Below are 13147 nucleotides of genomic sequence, written 5' to 3'. Positions count from 1 at the left end.
ATTCAGCCCAACTATCCAATGAAAATATTGATACTTGACTTGAATATACCATTTGTCTCATCTACTCCTGATAGTAAATGCCCTTCCTTATCACTCTCTAGTGAAATGCATTTCTCCTGAATTGCCTGAATGATTGATTAGACTACCAACTATCTTACATTGGTTCCTCACACAAGTAGAACCAACTTCTCTACATCTGTCAAATCCTTTCATAAGTTTGAAGATTTGTCATCAAGTTATTCCTTAGTGATCGCCTCTTTACATTCTGTCCATCTTTCCTGATAAGGAAAGTATTTTCGTTCTGTTAATTTTTTGCTAAATCGTTTTTATATCATTTTGAGTGTCGTTATATTGTCATGGACAAAAGAGGAAATGAGAGAATAAGGGATTTATTTCAGAGATTTTCCCTCTTAAGCCCAAAACAGCAAGGTATTGTTTGATTTATCCCTTGCTGCTTTAGTCCTGCCCATTACTGGGTGAAGCATGTTCCTCATACCTTGGTTTTTGGATTCCAATTTTCCTTTTAAGATGAACTTTACGATGAAAACAAAGTTAGGGTCAAAACATGGAGAAATTACACAGCCCTTCATTTCAAAAGATCATGACTGATCTGATTACTCCACATTGCTGCTGCTTCCACACAAACAAGTCCTTAGGAAATTATGGAGGACGGATAGGAGGTAAGTGATACAGAAGCTTCTGGAAATATCATCATGTGATTATTGAGTCCAGCAAGTTTGCTCATATTTGAAAAGAACATAAGTTAAACAGGAAATTATAGATGGGATTACAGTTTTCTTTGGGATTTGTCCTCATGCCCTCTGGCCATGACAAGAAAATGGAAACCAGAACTATGCAGAGTACTCTAAACGTTGTCATAATAACCAACAAACAGAAGCTGCAGTTGGCCATTTAGCTATGTGAGTCTGTGCAACTATTGAATAAAATATAGCTGCCATACCACATCCTCATGTTCCTGCACTACCCTTTACAATCCCATGAAACCTTTAGAATACAAATATTTATCAAGCTCTTTTTGAGTATACCCAAAAACTGAACATCTGTAATTCTCCAGGAATAGAGATTCCAAAAGATTTTCTTGCCTCTCAGGAGAGATCTTCGTGTCATCTTAGTCCTAAGAGGCTGGACATTCTGTTCTGAGGCTGCGTTTAGTTCTAACTTTTCTGCCAAGCTCCTTTTACATGTTTACTAAGACCACCTCCCATTCTGCTAAACTCTCAGGAAGACTGTGAAAGCAAAATACTGCAGATATTGGAAATCTGAAATATTAATACAAAATGCTGGAAAAACTCAGCAGCTTTGGCAGCTTCTGTGGACAGAGAAACAGCATTAATGTTTTAAGTTCAATGTGGCTCTTCAAGAATATAGGCCTGGTCAATCCCACTATGACAATGCATCCCAGGAATATATCAAGTGAGTCTGCATTGTTCCTGCACTGACCAGGGCAAGGAGAGCAAAACTGTGTGCACAATTGCAGAGTTCAAGAAGGCAGCTCACCACCACCACCACCTTCCCTAGGGCAACTGGGGATGGGCAATAAGTGCTGGCCAACCAGCAATGCCCATATCCCACAAAATGAATAAATAAATATAAACATTTGCTCAAATGTTGGAGTAGACTTTGAACCACACTTTACCAGCAAGATTTTCTGGCTAGATACGTTTTAGCTTTTGTCACATTGCCTCCCATCTATGCCATTCCACACTTGAACCTTTGGGGATCCACAGTACCAATCCTGGCACAACTTTACTCCCCCACCCAAAGTGGAAATCAACAACTAATTGTGAAGTACTTGATTCTCGTTCCCAATAACGTCAGAAAAGGGAACAGAGCAAGGAAATGAAGAAACCATTTTATCTTGTTTCTAGTCCTGCTGGAAGATTAAAAGTGAATTTCTGGAGACAGCAGGACATTACTGGGAAGTTTGTAATTTTCCAAATGAGTGCGGCACCACATGACAATACGGTTCCCCTTTCAGGTGTTTGGAGACAAGCGTTAAATTTGAGATATTTTATTTGAAAATTGATATTAGCATTTCCAAAGGATAATTCGACTCTGGAACCCTGAACGGGTTGAGATTTGCCTCGAGCCCGAATTAAATTTGTACATCAGCTCTACACTGGCCTGAGCAAGTCAGTCAAGGCCATGTCAGAGGCTTTGTTTAATAACAAAGTTTAATAATTATGGGAGGGGACTGGCCTCACCTCGCCCACGTTCTTGTTAACTGCTGAGACAGCAATCAATACTCGGAAAATTCACTCTATCTGAACAGTTCATCGTCTGAAAAAAAAGGTTTACAATTCAGATTCATTGAGTTGATGCTTTTTAAATTGAACCAGGTGCATATTCAAATACTTACAGTGTGGAAACAGGCCCTTCGGCCCACTAAGACCACACCCATACCCCTACTTCACCTAACACAACGGGCAATTTAGCCTGGCCAATTCACCTAACCTGCACATTTTTGGATTATGTGAGGAAACCGGAGCACCCCCACGCAGACACGGGGAGAATTTGCAAACTCCATCCAGACAGTCGCCTGAGTCGGGAATTGAACCCGGGTCTCGGGTCTCTAGCGCTGTGAGGCAGCAGTGCTAACTAACTGTTGTGCCACCATGCCGCCCACAAATTCACCTCCTGAATCGCTGCCAGATCAGTCATTCACTTCATATGTATGTATCTTCTTAATTATTGTTCTTCACTATTATTTAATGATTAAATACTCGCTCCACTTTCAATTATCTTGGTGTGACAAAACCGAAACTGCGGGACCCCTTCAGAAAGTTCAGCAGCTCTGGACTGAAACTTTATGGAAAAGGTTAAAGTTTTCTCCCCGTTTCCCTCTGAGCCTGCCTGAAAGTAATCAACATTCTCAGTTCATATTAATGTTACTACTTTTCATGTGTCCCATGTGTGTGAACAAGATCACTTTTGATGTGAATGCGGAGTCGGCGCCTCCTATAATCGATCATTAAAATCCGCGCATTCCTTCAACAAACTCAAACAGAAATTGATGGAGAAACTCAGCTGGTTTGGCAGCAGCTGTGGGGAGAAAGCAGGTACCGTTTCGAGTTCAGTGACCCTTCTTCAGAACTCTGCTTTTCGTTGTTTCTGTTAATGTTTGCTACACATCTCCAGCATCCGCAGTTCTTTGCTTTATTTTAAGCAAATTAGTTCCACGGTTCGTTTACAGAGTTCAGAACTTAAAAGTGAAAATTAAACACGCATCAGCGTCATAACAAACAAGTTGAAAATGTCGAGGTTGTAAGTTGGATTGTAATGTGAGGGGGTTGAATGTGATCTGGTAGAACGAAGATTGGCAGTATTCATGTATAAGGTGCCTTATCTTGTGAGGATTCGCAGTGTGAATATGGGGTGTTACAATGTGATGATTTGGAGTCCGTCGGTGTATCTAGGATGGTATAATGTGAGAAATTGGTGTTCCACTGCGGATTTGCAATGTGTGAGTTTCTATCTACGGATTGTTACACTGTGAGGATTTGCAATACGTTAATGTGTAGATTTGCAGTGTTGAGTATGAGATGGTGTTACAATGTGAGGATTTGGAGTGTGACATGGTGTATTTAAGATGTTCTTACAGTGTGAAAGTTAGGGCAGTCCCATGATGTGGGGCTGTTTCCGGTAGTTCAGGTATTTGAGGGAAGTCGCTGCTTATTTGCTAAGCACATAGAGAGTGTGTGTCTGAGAGAAACAGGGAACTCCTGAATCTCGTGGTATTTGTTTACTATACCTTTCAGGTAGTATGATTCATTTTTTAAAAAAATCTTTTAAACATTTTATCTTAATTTCTGGGACAATCGGTGACCGCGTGTACTTTAGAAACAACTTTTAGTTGCTGCTAGTATTTCTTGAGTGTATTTCGTTTTCACTTCTCACTTTGGTGATTTTGTTTTAAAACACTTGTTCGTTCTGTGTGCGGAGTGGGAAGACGTGAGCGTGAGGTCTCAAACCGAGGAGACAAACAGCAGCCAAGAAGCTGCTCAGAGTCACAGTGTGGGTCAGGAGGGCGCTGCTCCCCACCCACCGGGGAGTGATCCACTCTGAGTGAAGGATGTGGGTCTCAGTACTGCCCTTGGGCAATAGCTTACTGAGTTTACAGAATGTAACTGATCCAGTGTGACAGATGACACAAACTAAAGGAAGGTAAAAACAAGGACTGCAGATGTTGGAATCCAGAGTCTAGATTAGAGTGGTGCTGGAAAAGCACAGCAGGTCAGGCAGCGACGTTTCGGGCAAAAGCCTGATGAAACGTCGATTTTACTGCTCCTGGGATGCTGCCTGAACTGTCATGCTTTTCCAGCACCACTCTAATTACAAGCTAAAGGAAGACTTGCCTGATTATTGGATCCTGGGAGCTGACTTTATTCAGTTGGTCTTCACCTTTTATTTTTTTTTGCAAAATGGAATGTACAGTTAGTTAGTTAATTAAAAATTTTGATCAAGCTCCATTTGTTTCAGGATTGGTACCACAAATTATGAATTGATTTGAATAAGTTTCATTTCATTTGGGCTGTAGTAACTAATAAAATGAGGAAGCACTGTTGAACAACACATAACTGGGTTTGATTTCCCCTTCCAGCCCCTACAAGAGACCAATTTGTGACACAAAATATTCTTGATGACTGTCAGTTGATGTGGTAATGTTTGTTCCCTTTTTAATAGCTAGTTGAGGTGATGGTTGCAATATTTTACATTTTAGTTTGAAGTATAAGCCCAGCATTTTGCACTAGCTTTCCTTATCCTACTGAATTGTCTTCGTGGGCAAATAGCATTAATTACTTGTCATTGATTCTTGGGCATTAGAAATAAAAGGGATTATGTTGACCATTCCTGCTGTCACTTACATTGCAGTCTTAACTGTATATTCCAAGGTCTGTTTTCTACATTTTGTTTCAAATTTAACTGTGCTCATTCTGGGATGTATTTACTGAGCTTGTGCTCTATAAAGGGATTTACATTTTTGAACGGAACCGATCTGTTCAAAACTACTTGTTCAAGACTACTTGAATAAGTATGAAGCTGAAAGCATCTGATTGCAAAGTGTGGGAATGACAAATAGGAAATTTTTCCAACTGTCATATTCATGTGAGCAGATATGCCTATTGCGATGGGATTTTTTTTGACTTGTAGCATTTTGTTTTGATACTAATGATACCTCAGTAAATCTAAATTGTTCCAATTTGTCTAGTTTTCTTTTCATGTTGACCACCATTTGATGGTTTAGGAATACCAGGTGCTGTATTGTCCCCACTTGTGGTAATGTATGACTCATACTACATAAAGTTTCAACAACACTTGAAATGAAAGACACTTTTAAGAATTCTGAAATCAATTTTAACAATATCACGATAGTGTCACCTGTGAATAACTACTAGTGAGAAGTTAAGAACAGGAGAATAAATAAAATTTATAAATTCAAGTGTTTTGTGATTTTTAAAGAAATCATTGTATCAAAAGGATTTTTTTTGAGGATTGCTCTGAGGTTTGTTTTTGGAACTCTGTCATTGACCAGGGCTGAGGATGGTCATGAGGCAGGTGAATTTCTTTGCTGGAACACTTTTTTTCTTTTTGTCTTTTCCAGCCTCTCCTCTGAGCAATTTATCCTTTTCTCGGGAAGAGGATAAGTGGTCTTTTAGTTGTGACCTTGAAACAAGCAATTGCCTAGAAAACATCAGTTTTTATGAAAGTTAGTTTGCTTTCAAAATTCCCTTAATGTAAGCAGTGATGCAGACCTTCAGTTAGATGAATTTGACCAATCTTTTGATATCACAGATTCCTGTTTTGTACTTAATTTTTTTTTTGCAAGTGAGTTGCCAGAACAGGGAAATGGAAAAACAGTTTGCTGTTTCAGATTACCTTTTTTCTAAATCCAAAATATCCGCTACTTAGACGTTCAAAACCATGAGAGTGTAGTCTGAGTCAAGGCATGCCAAATTAAGACTGAGATGCAGAGGAATTTCTTTGGGGTTGGAGCTCTTTGCCACAAAAGGTTGTGGGGACTAAGTCCTTATCTATGTTTAAGGCTGAGATTCTTGATCGGTGGTGGAATTGGAAAGTGCATGCATATACAGCATGTCGGAGCAGCAATGATCCCATTGATTGGTGGAACAGGGTTGAGAGGAGCCATATAACCACCACCTGTGCTGATGTGGTCTTGAAGTAACTTGAATATTGTCCAGCATAACGATTGCATTAAGTGCATGCAAGTACCATAATTGGGGTCAAACTGAAATCAAAGGTCAAGTAATTTGACCCTATTAGCCTGTTATGGAGCATTCCAAGCGAAGTTTGATAAATCCAGGTTAAAATTTGCAGAAATAGTTTGACAAGCCTTTTCCCAGAATGACTGAAATAATTTAATTAATTCATGCACCAAACAATTTGTTAAATTATAATTGCCCCAGTTATCAATTTGTTCAGAACTTTTAACTTCATCTTTAAGATTCCAGTCTTGTAATCATTCTTTCCTTTGGATTGTTTCTCTTTTTTTTAGTGTGTTTCAATTAATTTCCTTAAAATCAGGAAAATTAATTTTTGGCTTAATTGTACTTGGTGCCCTTGCATATGGAACCATACTAAACTTGTGAATTCTTATCTGTTCTTTTCTATCCAGGGCTGAGTAAACATCTCTAATCTGAATTTTCTTGCAACTTTCTTTAGTTCGTGTGACTTTGAAAATGAGTGCTGCTGCTGTTGTGAGGCCACTTGATGTAAATTTGTGTGAAACAACAAAATGGTAAATGTTTTCTTTTTTTCAATTTCAAATGAAATGGCATGTAGCGCAACAATACTCAAAGGAACGTCTTGTCCACTGGGCTATCTGTTAAAAACACTTGTGTTGCAATCTTTCAGTGAGTGGATGATTTATGTTCTTGCAGCTGAACCCTGGCATGTATCTGGCAACGTGACAGAGCATCATCAAGTCATAGAGACGTAAAGCACAAAAATAGACCCTTCGGTCCAAGTCATCCATGCCGACTGGATATCCCAACCTAATCTAGTCCCATTTGCCAGCACTTGGCCCATATCCCCCCACAACCCTTCCTATTCATATACCCATCCAGATGCCTTTTAAATATTGCAGTTGTACCAACCTCCACCACTTTTTCTGGCAGCTCATTCCATGTTTGGTTGTGGTTGTTTTTCTTTAGTTGTCTAACTTTCTGATCGCACTCAGTCCCAGGATATATAGCAGTAGGTCAGTCATACAGCATGACTTGGTCCAACTTGTCCTTGTCGACCAGATATACAAAACTGATTTAGCCCCTTTTATCAGCATTTGGCCTGTAGTCCTCCAAACCCTTCCTACTCATGTATCCATTCATATTTCTTTTAAATGCTGTAATTGTACCTGTCTCCTCCACCTCTGGAGCTCATTCCATACACCACCCTCTGTGGAAACAGTTGTCCCTCAGATTCCATTTTCAAATCTTGCCACGCTCACCTCAAACCCATTCCCTATAGTTTTGGCCTCCTACCTTAGGGAAAAAGACCTTGGCTGTTCACCTGATCCATGACCCTCAGATCTTGATCTCTATAAGGTCACATGTCGGCCTCTGCTCCAGGGTTGAATGCCCAGTCTATTCAGCCTCTTCCTATAACTCAAACTTTCCAATCCTGGCAACATTCCTTGTAAATAATTTCTGAATCCTTTCCAGCTTAACATCTTCCCTCAAGGAGGGAGATCAGAATTGAACACAGTATTCCAGGTGTGGCCTCACCTATATCCTGCAGAGCTGTAAGGTGACCTCTCAACCTCCTACTCAGTGCGCTGACCAATGAAGGAACATGTACCAACTACCACCTTGTCTACCTGCAACATCACTTTCAAGAGACTCTGCACCTGGACCCCATGTCTGTTTGTTCAGAAACACTCCTCAGAGCCCTGCCACTAAGTGTACAAGACCTACCCTGGTTTGCCTTGCCAAAACACAACACCATTAATTCAGATTAAACTCCATCTGCCACTCCTTGGCTCACTGATCTATTTGATCAAGATCCAGTTTTACTTGGAGATAACCAACTACTTTGTCCTCTGCAAACTTACTAATCATACCACCTCTATTCACATACAAATACTTGTATAAATGACAAAAACAGTGGACCCAGCACCAATCCTTGTAGCACACTGCTGGTCAGAGGTGTGTAGTGTGAGTTACAACCGTCTACAACCAGACTCTGTCTCCTACCTTTGAAGCCAATTTAGTATCCAATTGGCTAGCTGTACCTGGATCCCAAATGATCTAACTTTCGTAGCCAGCCCACCATGCAGAAGCCTATTGAATGGCTTGCTGAAGTCCATATAGACAGTCCTGAAGAAGGGCTTATGCCCGAAACGTCGATTCTCCTTCTCCTTTGATGCTGCCTGACCTGCTGCGCTTTTCCAGCAACACATTTTTAAGCTCCATATAGACAATGTCTGCTGCTCTGTTCTTCAGTCATTTTTGTCATCTCTTCACAAAACTCAATTAAGTTGCATTTTCTTTATTAGGGTGGACGACATTGAAAGTGACATAGAGCTGGTAGTGGATAACGAATGTTGTAATGATTTCTGCAAACTGAAACCAGGTAAAATACTTCTGTTATATGATTGTGCACGTAAAGTAGGGTTGTCTTAAGTTTGTTTAGATTAGGTTACTTAGTGTGGAAACAGGCCCTTAAGCCCAACAAGTCCACACCAACCCTCCGAAGAGCAACCCACCCAGACCCATTCCTCTGCATTTACCCCTTCACCTAACTCTATGGGCAATTTAGCATGGCCAATTCACCTAACCTGCACATTTTTGGACTGTGGGAGGAAACCAGAGCACCCGGAGGAAACCCACGCAGATGCAGGGAGAATGTGCATACTCCACACAGACGGTTGCCTGAGGCAGGAATTGATCCCAGGTCTTTGGTGCTATGAGGCAGCAGCGCTAACCACTGAGCCACCGTGCCACCCACTGAAAGTTTGCAGGACCCACATAGATCCTTCATGTTCAGCTTGCAGAAGCTCACTCACGATGCTGGTAGCAGTGGGAAATGGTGTAGAAAAAGATTTACACTATTACCTTTGGTAGGTTATAAATTCAAGCACTACAAGATGAGCCAGTCATGAAGATACGTTGGTGTATTTTTAAAGCTGAGATCCGTTTTTAGGCACTGTATTTTGAGGAAGCTATATTGTTAATGCAATTTTAACCCTGAAACAGTAGAAAATTGTGAAAGTACATAATTTAAAGATTTTAATAATCCTTTCATATCATGTTCTTTTTTTCCTTCTTGTTCATGTTTCAGTGCAATCTGTGTCATCAGTAATGAGTCAGATTACATCCCAGTTTTTAATGGGACTTTAATTTAAGTTAACATACCGGGATGGTTTTCTCAGTCATGTTTCTCTCTTACAACCAGTGAATGTACTTCATTATTCATAGTGCAGCTCTTTCATGTCCTGTCTTGATCCTTTAATGTTGTGCTGCCTGTTTAAATCTACTGGGGGGTCTCAATAGCTTTTTTTTTGTAAAATGATGGCTTGGTAGTTCATTCAGGACTTTTAAATCCTTCATTTTACGTAGTGTCAGGTGAGGCCTGCTGTCTGTGGTCCTTTCCTCACCTCCAACCAGCTGTAGTTATTCATTGGCTGCTCTATCCAATTTTGGAGAGCTCAATGCATAATGTGAAATATTTCTAAATTTCATGCCTTTATCATAGTCTGAATAGTTGCACTAGGAAGGTATTAGATTTCACAAATATTAAACTTTTCTCATTTTAGGTGGAAACTATTTATCACTGGTAACAGAGAAAGTGCAACTTCACAGTGGAAAAACTGTGGAATTGCAAAAGAATGTCCTAATGACAATTGGGGGCCTGGATTATACAATTTACTGGGGAAGGCATGACCTGCTTAAAGGCTGGCAAGAGTTCTACTTGCCCCAAAGAATGGATATGGTGGTTCTGGGTGTGATTGAAAGTTATCCGTGCCTGGCACCAGGGCTTCAGCTTGTCATTCTCGCTGGAAATGATGGGTCAGTATTTGCCTATGAAGAAGAGATGTTGCACAAAATTGCCACCAATTTGAAAATGCTGTTTAATGAAGGTCCAGTGTTTCCTGGAACTGAAAAGTATGAATATGGAAAAGATTTCTTACCAAAGGTAAGAGCTTTGTTAAAATTCCATGTGGACTTTTTTTTTCCCCTTGTGACCTTGATGCAATCACATGAATACCAAATTTCTAGAGGAGCAATTTCTACTGCACAGGAGTGTGCTAATTGGTCAGCAACTGGACTTGTTACTTGAGCACAATGCAAGGTTTTAGTTGCTTGATGACTCGGGGGGTGGGGGGGAAGGTGAGGCTCTTGGCGAAGATGCTGAGGGACAAGATGTACGGACATTTGAAGGAAAATGGGCTAGTTAGTAACAAGTAGCATGTTTTTGTATAGGGAAGGTAATGTCTCACCAACCTGATTGGTGCTTTTGTTTTTGGTTTTTGAAGAGGTGACAAAGATAATGGGGGGGGGGGGAAGGGCTGTGGATGTAATCTTTCTGGACTTGAGTAAGGCATTTGATAAAGTCTCACATGGCAGATTGGTACAAATACTAAATCACATGGGATTTGGGGTAGGCTGGCTAGAAGGATGACTCATTCCTGAAGAAGGGCTTATGCCCGAAACGTCGATTCTCCTGCTCCTCGGGTGCTGCCTGGCCTGCTGTGTTTTTGCCAGCACCACATTTTTCAACTCTGGTCTCCAGCATCTGCAGTCCTCACTTTCTCCTGGCTAGAAGGATACAAAACTGGCTTGGTCATAAGGTAGTGGTGGAAGGGTGTTTTTCAAAATGGAGACCAGTAACTAGTGGTATTCCACAGGGATCAGTTTTGGGTCCTCTGTTTGTAGTATGTATGAATGACCTGGAGGAAAATGAGTGGTTTGATTAGTAAGTTTGCAGATGACACCAAGATTGGTGAAGTTGCTGATAGTGCTCTTGATGGTGAAAGGATACGAAAGGTGACTTTGGGCTCCAAAATGGCAGATAGAGAGTGTCATCCAAACAAATGTGGAGTGATTCATTTTAGAGGATCAAATTTAGGTGTGAATTATATTGTAAGTGACCAAACCCTTAGGAGCATTAGCATACAGACCAGATCTGGGTGTGCAGGTCCACAGTTGTAAAAAAGTGGCAACACAGGTGGCCAAGGTGATTAATGCTTGCCTTCATTGTTTAGCGCACAGCGTACAAAAGCTGGCAACAATGTTGCAGCTATATTAAAACCCCTGTTTGTCCTCATTTGGAGTACTGTGTGCAGTTTTGGTCACCACACTACCAGAAAGACATGGAAGCTTTGCAGAGAGTTAGGAGCCGGTTCACGAGGATGTTGAGGACATTGGCTATGAAGAAAGGTTAAAAAGACTAGGATTGCTTTTACTGGAAAGACTGTGTGGCTGAGAAGAAGCTTGATAGAGATCTACAAAATGGGGAGGCATAGATATGGGGGATAGTCAGGTTTTTTTTCCCCAGGGTTGGAGTTTCAATTACATGGGGCCACAGGTTCAAGGTAAGAGGTGGGTAAGGGAGATTGTGTGAAAAATTTCCCTCGCCCAAGTGTGGTAGGAGCCTGGAACACACTGCCAGAAGAGTTGGTGGAAGCAGACATGTTGGTGATATTTAAGAAGCATCTGGATGGCTTCATGAATAAGGAGGAAGGAGGAGGGATTATGGACCAAATAAGGCAGAAGGTTTGTTTGTTAGTTTAGTTAGGGCATGATGCACAGGCTTGGAGAACCAAAGGCCTGTTCATGTGCTATATCTCTCTTGTTTGCTTTGTTCTAAAAGTGCTGATCTGTTTCAGAGTAATGAAAAATATATGGAAGCCCTCAAAAAAGCAAAGTTGGAAAAGGTATCCCAAGGTACGAAGGATTTCATCAGTAAAAACGCAGCTGAAATGAAGAAGCTGATTGATGGCTTGGATTTTAAGAAAGATGATTTCCCCACGACTCTGAAATGACTGAGACTGTGTGATGCAACATCTCATTTCAAAATGAGTCTGGATTAGAGCAACATTGTGTTTGTTTTTTGTGAATTGAAAGGCAATACTGTCTAAGTTACAGTGTAACTCAACAAATAATTCTTTGCAGCTAATTGCACATTTTTAAATAAGGATAATCATAGTTTGATTATCCTTCAGCTATGTTGTACTGCAATTTGATGTGAGCTTCTGATTTTTCTTTTCTAAGCCAGCCTGAAACTTTGTTCAGTGTTTCGGTACTAGCACTTTCCTTCAAGCCCTGATGCATCTCTACATAATAAAGTGTTTTTTTCTATGTTAAATACTATTCTTAAACGCTTCTATTAGGAATAGGAAATAAAATTAAAATGTGAATCTATAAGAACTTTGGTGTATGCACATAGTATATGGCATGATTGTGATGACCTGTCATTTTTGTTTAAGTGGAGCAAATGGCTTCTTCCAATTTGGATAATTCTCTTTTTGAAGTGAAAATGATAGAATAAACAGAATCACCTAGCACGGAGTTCTATAATTTTTTTATATATATTTAAAGAAAAACACAGAACTTCTGTTATCCACACACCATTTAGTACCCTGTTGTTCAGGCATCATAATACAAAGTGATCCTAGAAATACATAAACTGATAAGGAGCAAACCTATGCCCTGTGAAGTGCCCTACATTCAGGATGGCTAACAAATCGTGAATATAACTACTGCCCTTTGAGTTTCTGGTCAATGGCAATATCATTGAATGTCAAGTGGACTAGACACATAAATATAATGGTTATAAGAGCTGTTCAGAAACTAAAAATATTGTGATCGTTCACCTCATCATTCCCTAAAGCCTGTCCATCATCCACAAGGCAGAGGTCAGGAATGTTATAGAAGGCTCCCCATTTGCCTGGATGTGTGCTACTTGCAACTACTCAAGAAGCTTGACATTTTTCAGGGCAAAGCAGCCTGCTTCATCAGCATCACATCCATGAACATTCATTCACTTATTCCTCCAGTGGGTGCTTGGTAGCAGGTCCTCAGACAGCACCTGCCAAACCCATGTCCACTTTCCTGTAGAAGGACAAGGACCGCTGACACATGGACCTGCAAGTTTCTCTCCTGCCTAA

The 13147-nt window shown here is 40.5% G+C and overlaps 1 protein-coding gene across 5 annotated transcripts; it reads left to right on the top strand.

The window, feature by feature from the left end:
* Positions 1-2573: 2573 nt before the first annotated feature.
* On the top strand, positions 2574-12542 carry LOC132827782 (uncharacterized). 5 transcript variants are annotated; one of them, XM_060844492.1, is made up of 6 exons: positions 3738-3779; positions 5231-5275; positions 6703-6778; positions 8534-8610; positions 9794-10173; positions 11867-12542. In XM_060844492.1, exons 3-6 carry the CDS (start codon positions 6720-6722, stop codon positions 12020-12022), a joined length of 672 nt encoding a protein of 223 aa, XP_060700475.1. In that variant the 5' UTR covers positions 3738-3779; positions 5231-5275; positions 6703-6719; the 3' UTR covers positions 12023-12542. The 5 variants fall into 5 exon arrangements, with proteins under 5 accessions (XP_060700474.1, XP_060700473.1, XP_060700471.1 ...); XM_060844491.1 differs by lacking the exons at positions 3738-3779; positions 5231-5275 and adding an exon at positions 2574-2693; XM_060844490.1 differs by lacking the exons at positions 3738-3779; positions 5231-5275 and adding an exon at positions 2574-2693 and having other exon boundaries at positions 6656-6778.
* Positions 12543-13147: the final 605 nt, after the last annotated feature.

Source organism: Hemiscyllium ocellatum, chromosome 25 (genome assembly GCF_020745735.1).
Source record: "Hemiscyllium ocellatum isolate sHemOce1 chromosome 25, sHemOce1.pat.X.cur, whole genome shotgun sequence".
Classification (NCBI taxonomy): domain Eukaryota; kingdom Metazoa; phylum Chordata; class Chondrichthyes; order Orectolobiformes; family Hemiscylliidae; genus Hemiscyllium; species Hemiscyllium ocellatum.
Note: the sequence above shows the minus strand (reverse complement) of the source record. Positions and strands in the feature narration are given on the sequence as shown.

What these genes read in the sequence shown, in the direction of transcription:
- LOC132827782 (XM_060844491.1), top strand. Translation starts at nt 6,720, where the DNA reads ATGAGTGCTGCTGCTGTTGTGAGGCCACTTGATGTAAATTTGTGTGAA. An exon ending in TTTCTGCAAACTGAAACCAG is followed by an intron (nt 8,611 to 9,793) that starts GTAAAATACTTC and finishes TTCTCATTTTAG; the next exon opens with GTGGAAACTATTTATCACTG. An exon ending in GAAAAGATTTCTTACCAAAG is followed by an intron (nt 10,174 to 11,866) that starts GTAAGAGCTTTG and finishes GATCTGTTTCAG; the next exon opens with AGTAATGAAAAATATATGGA.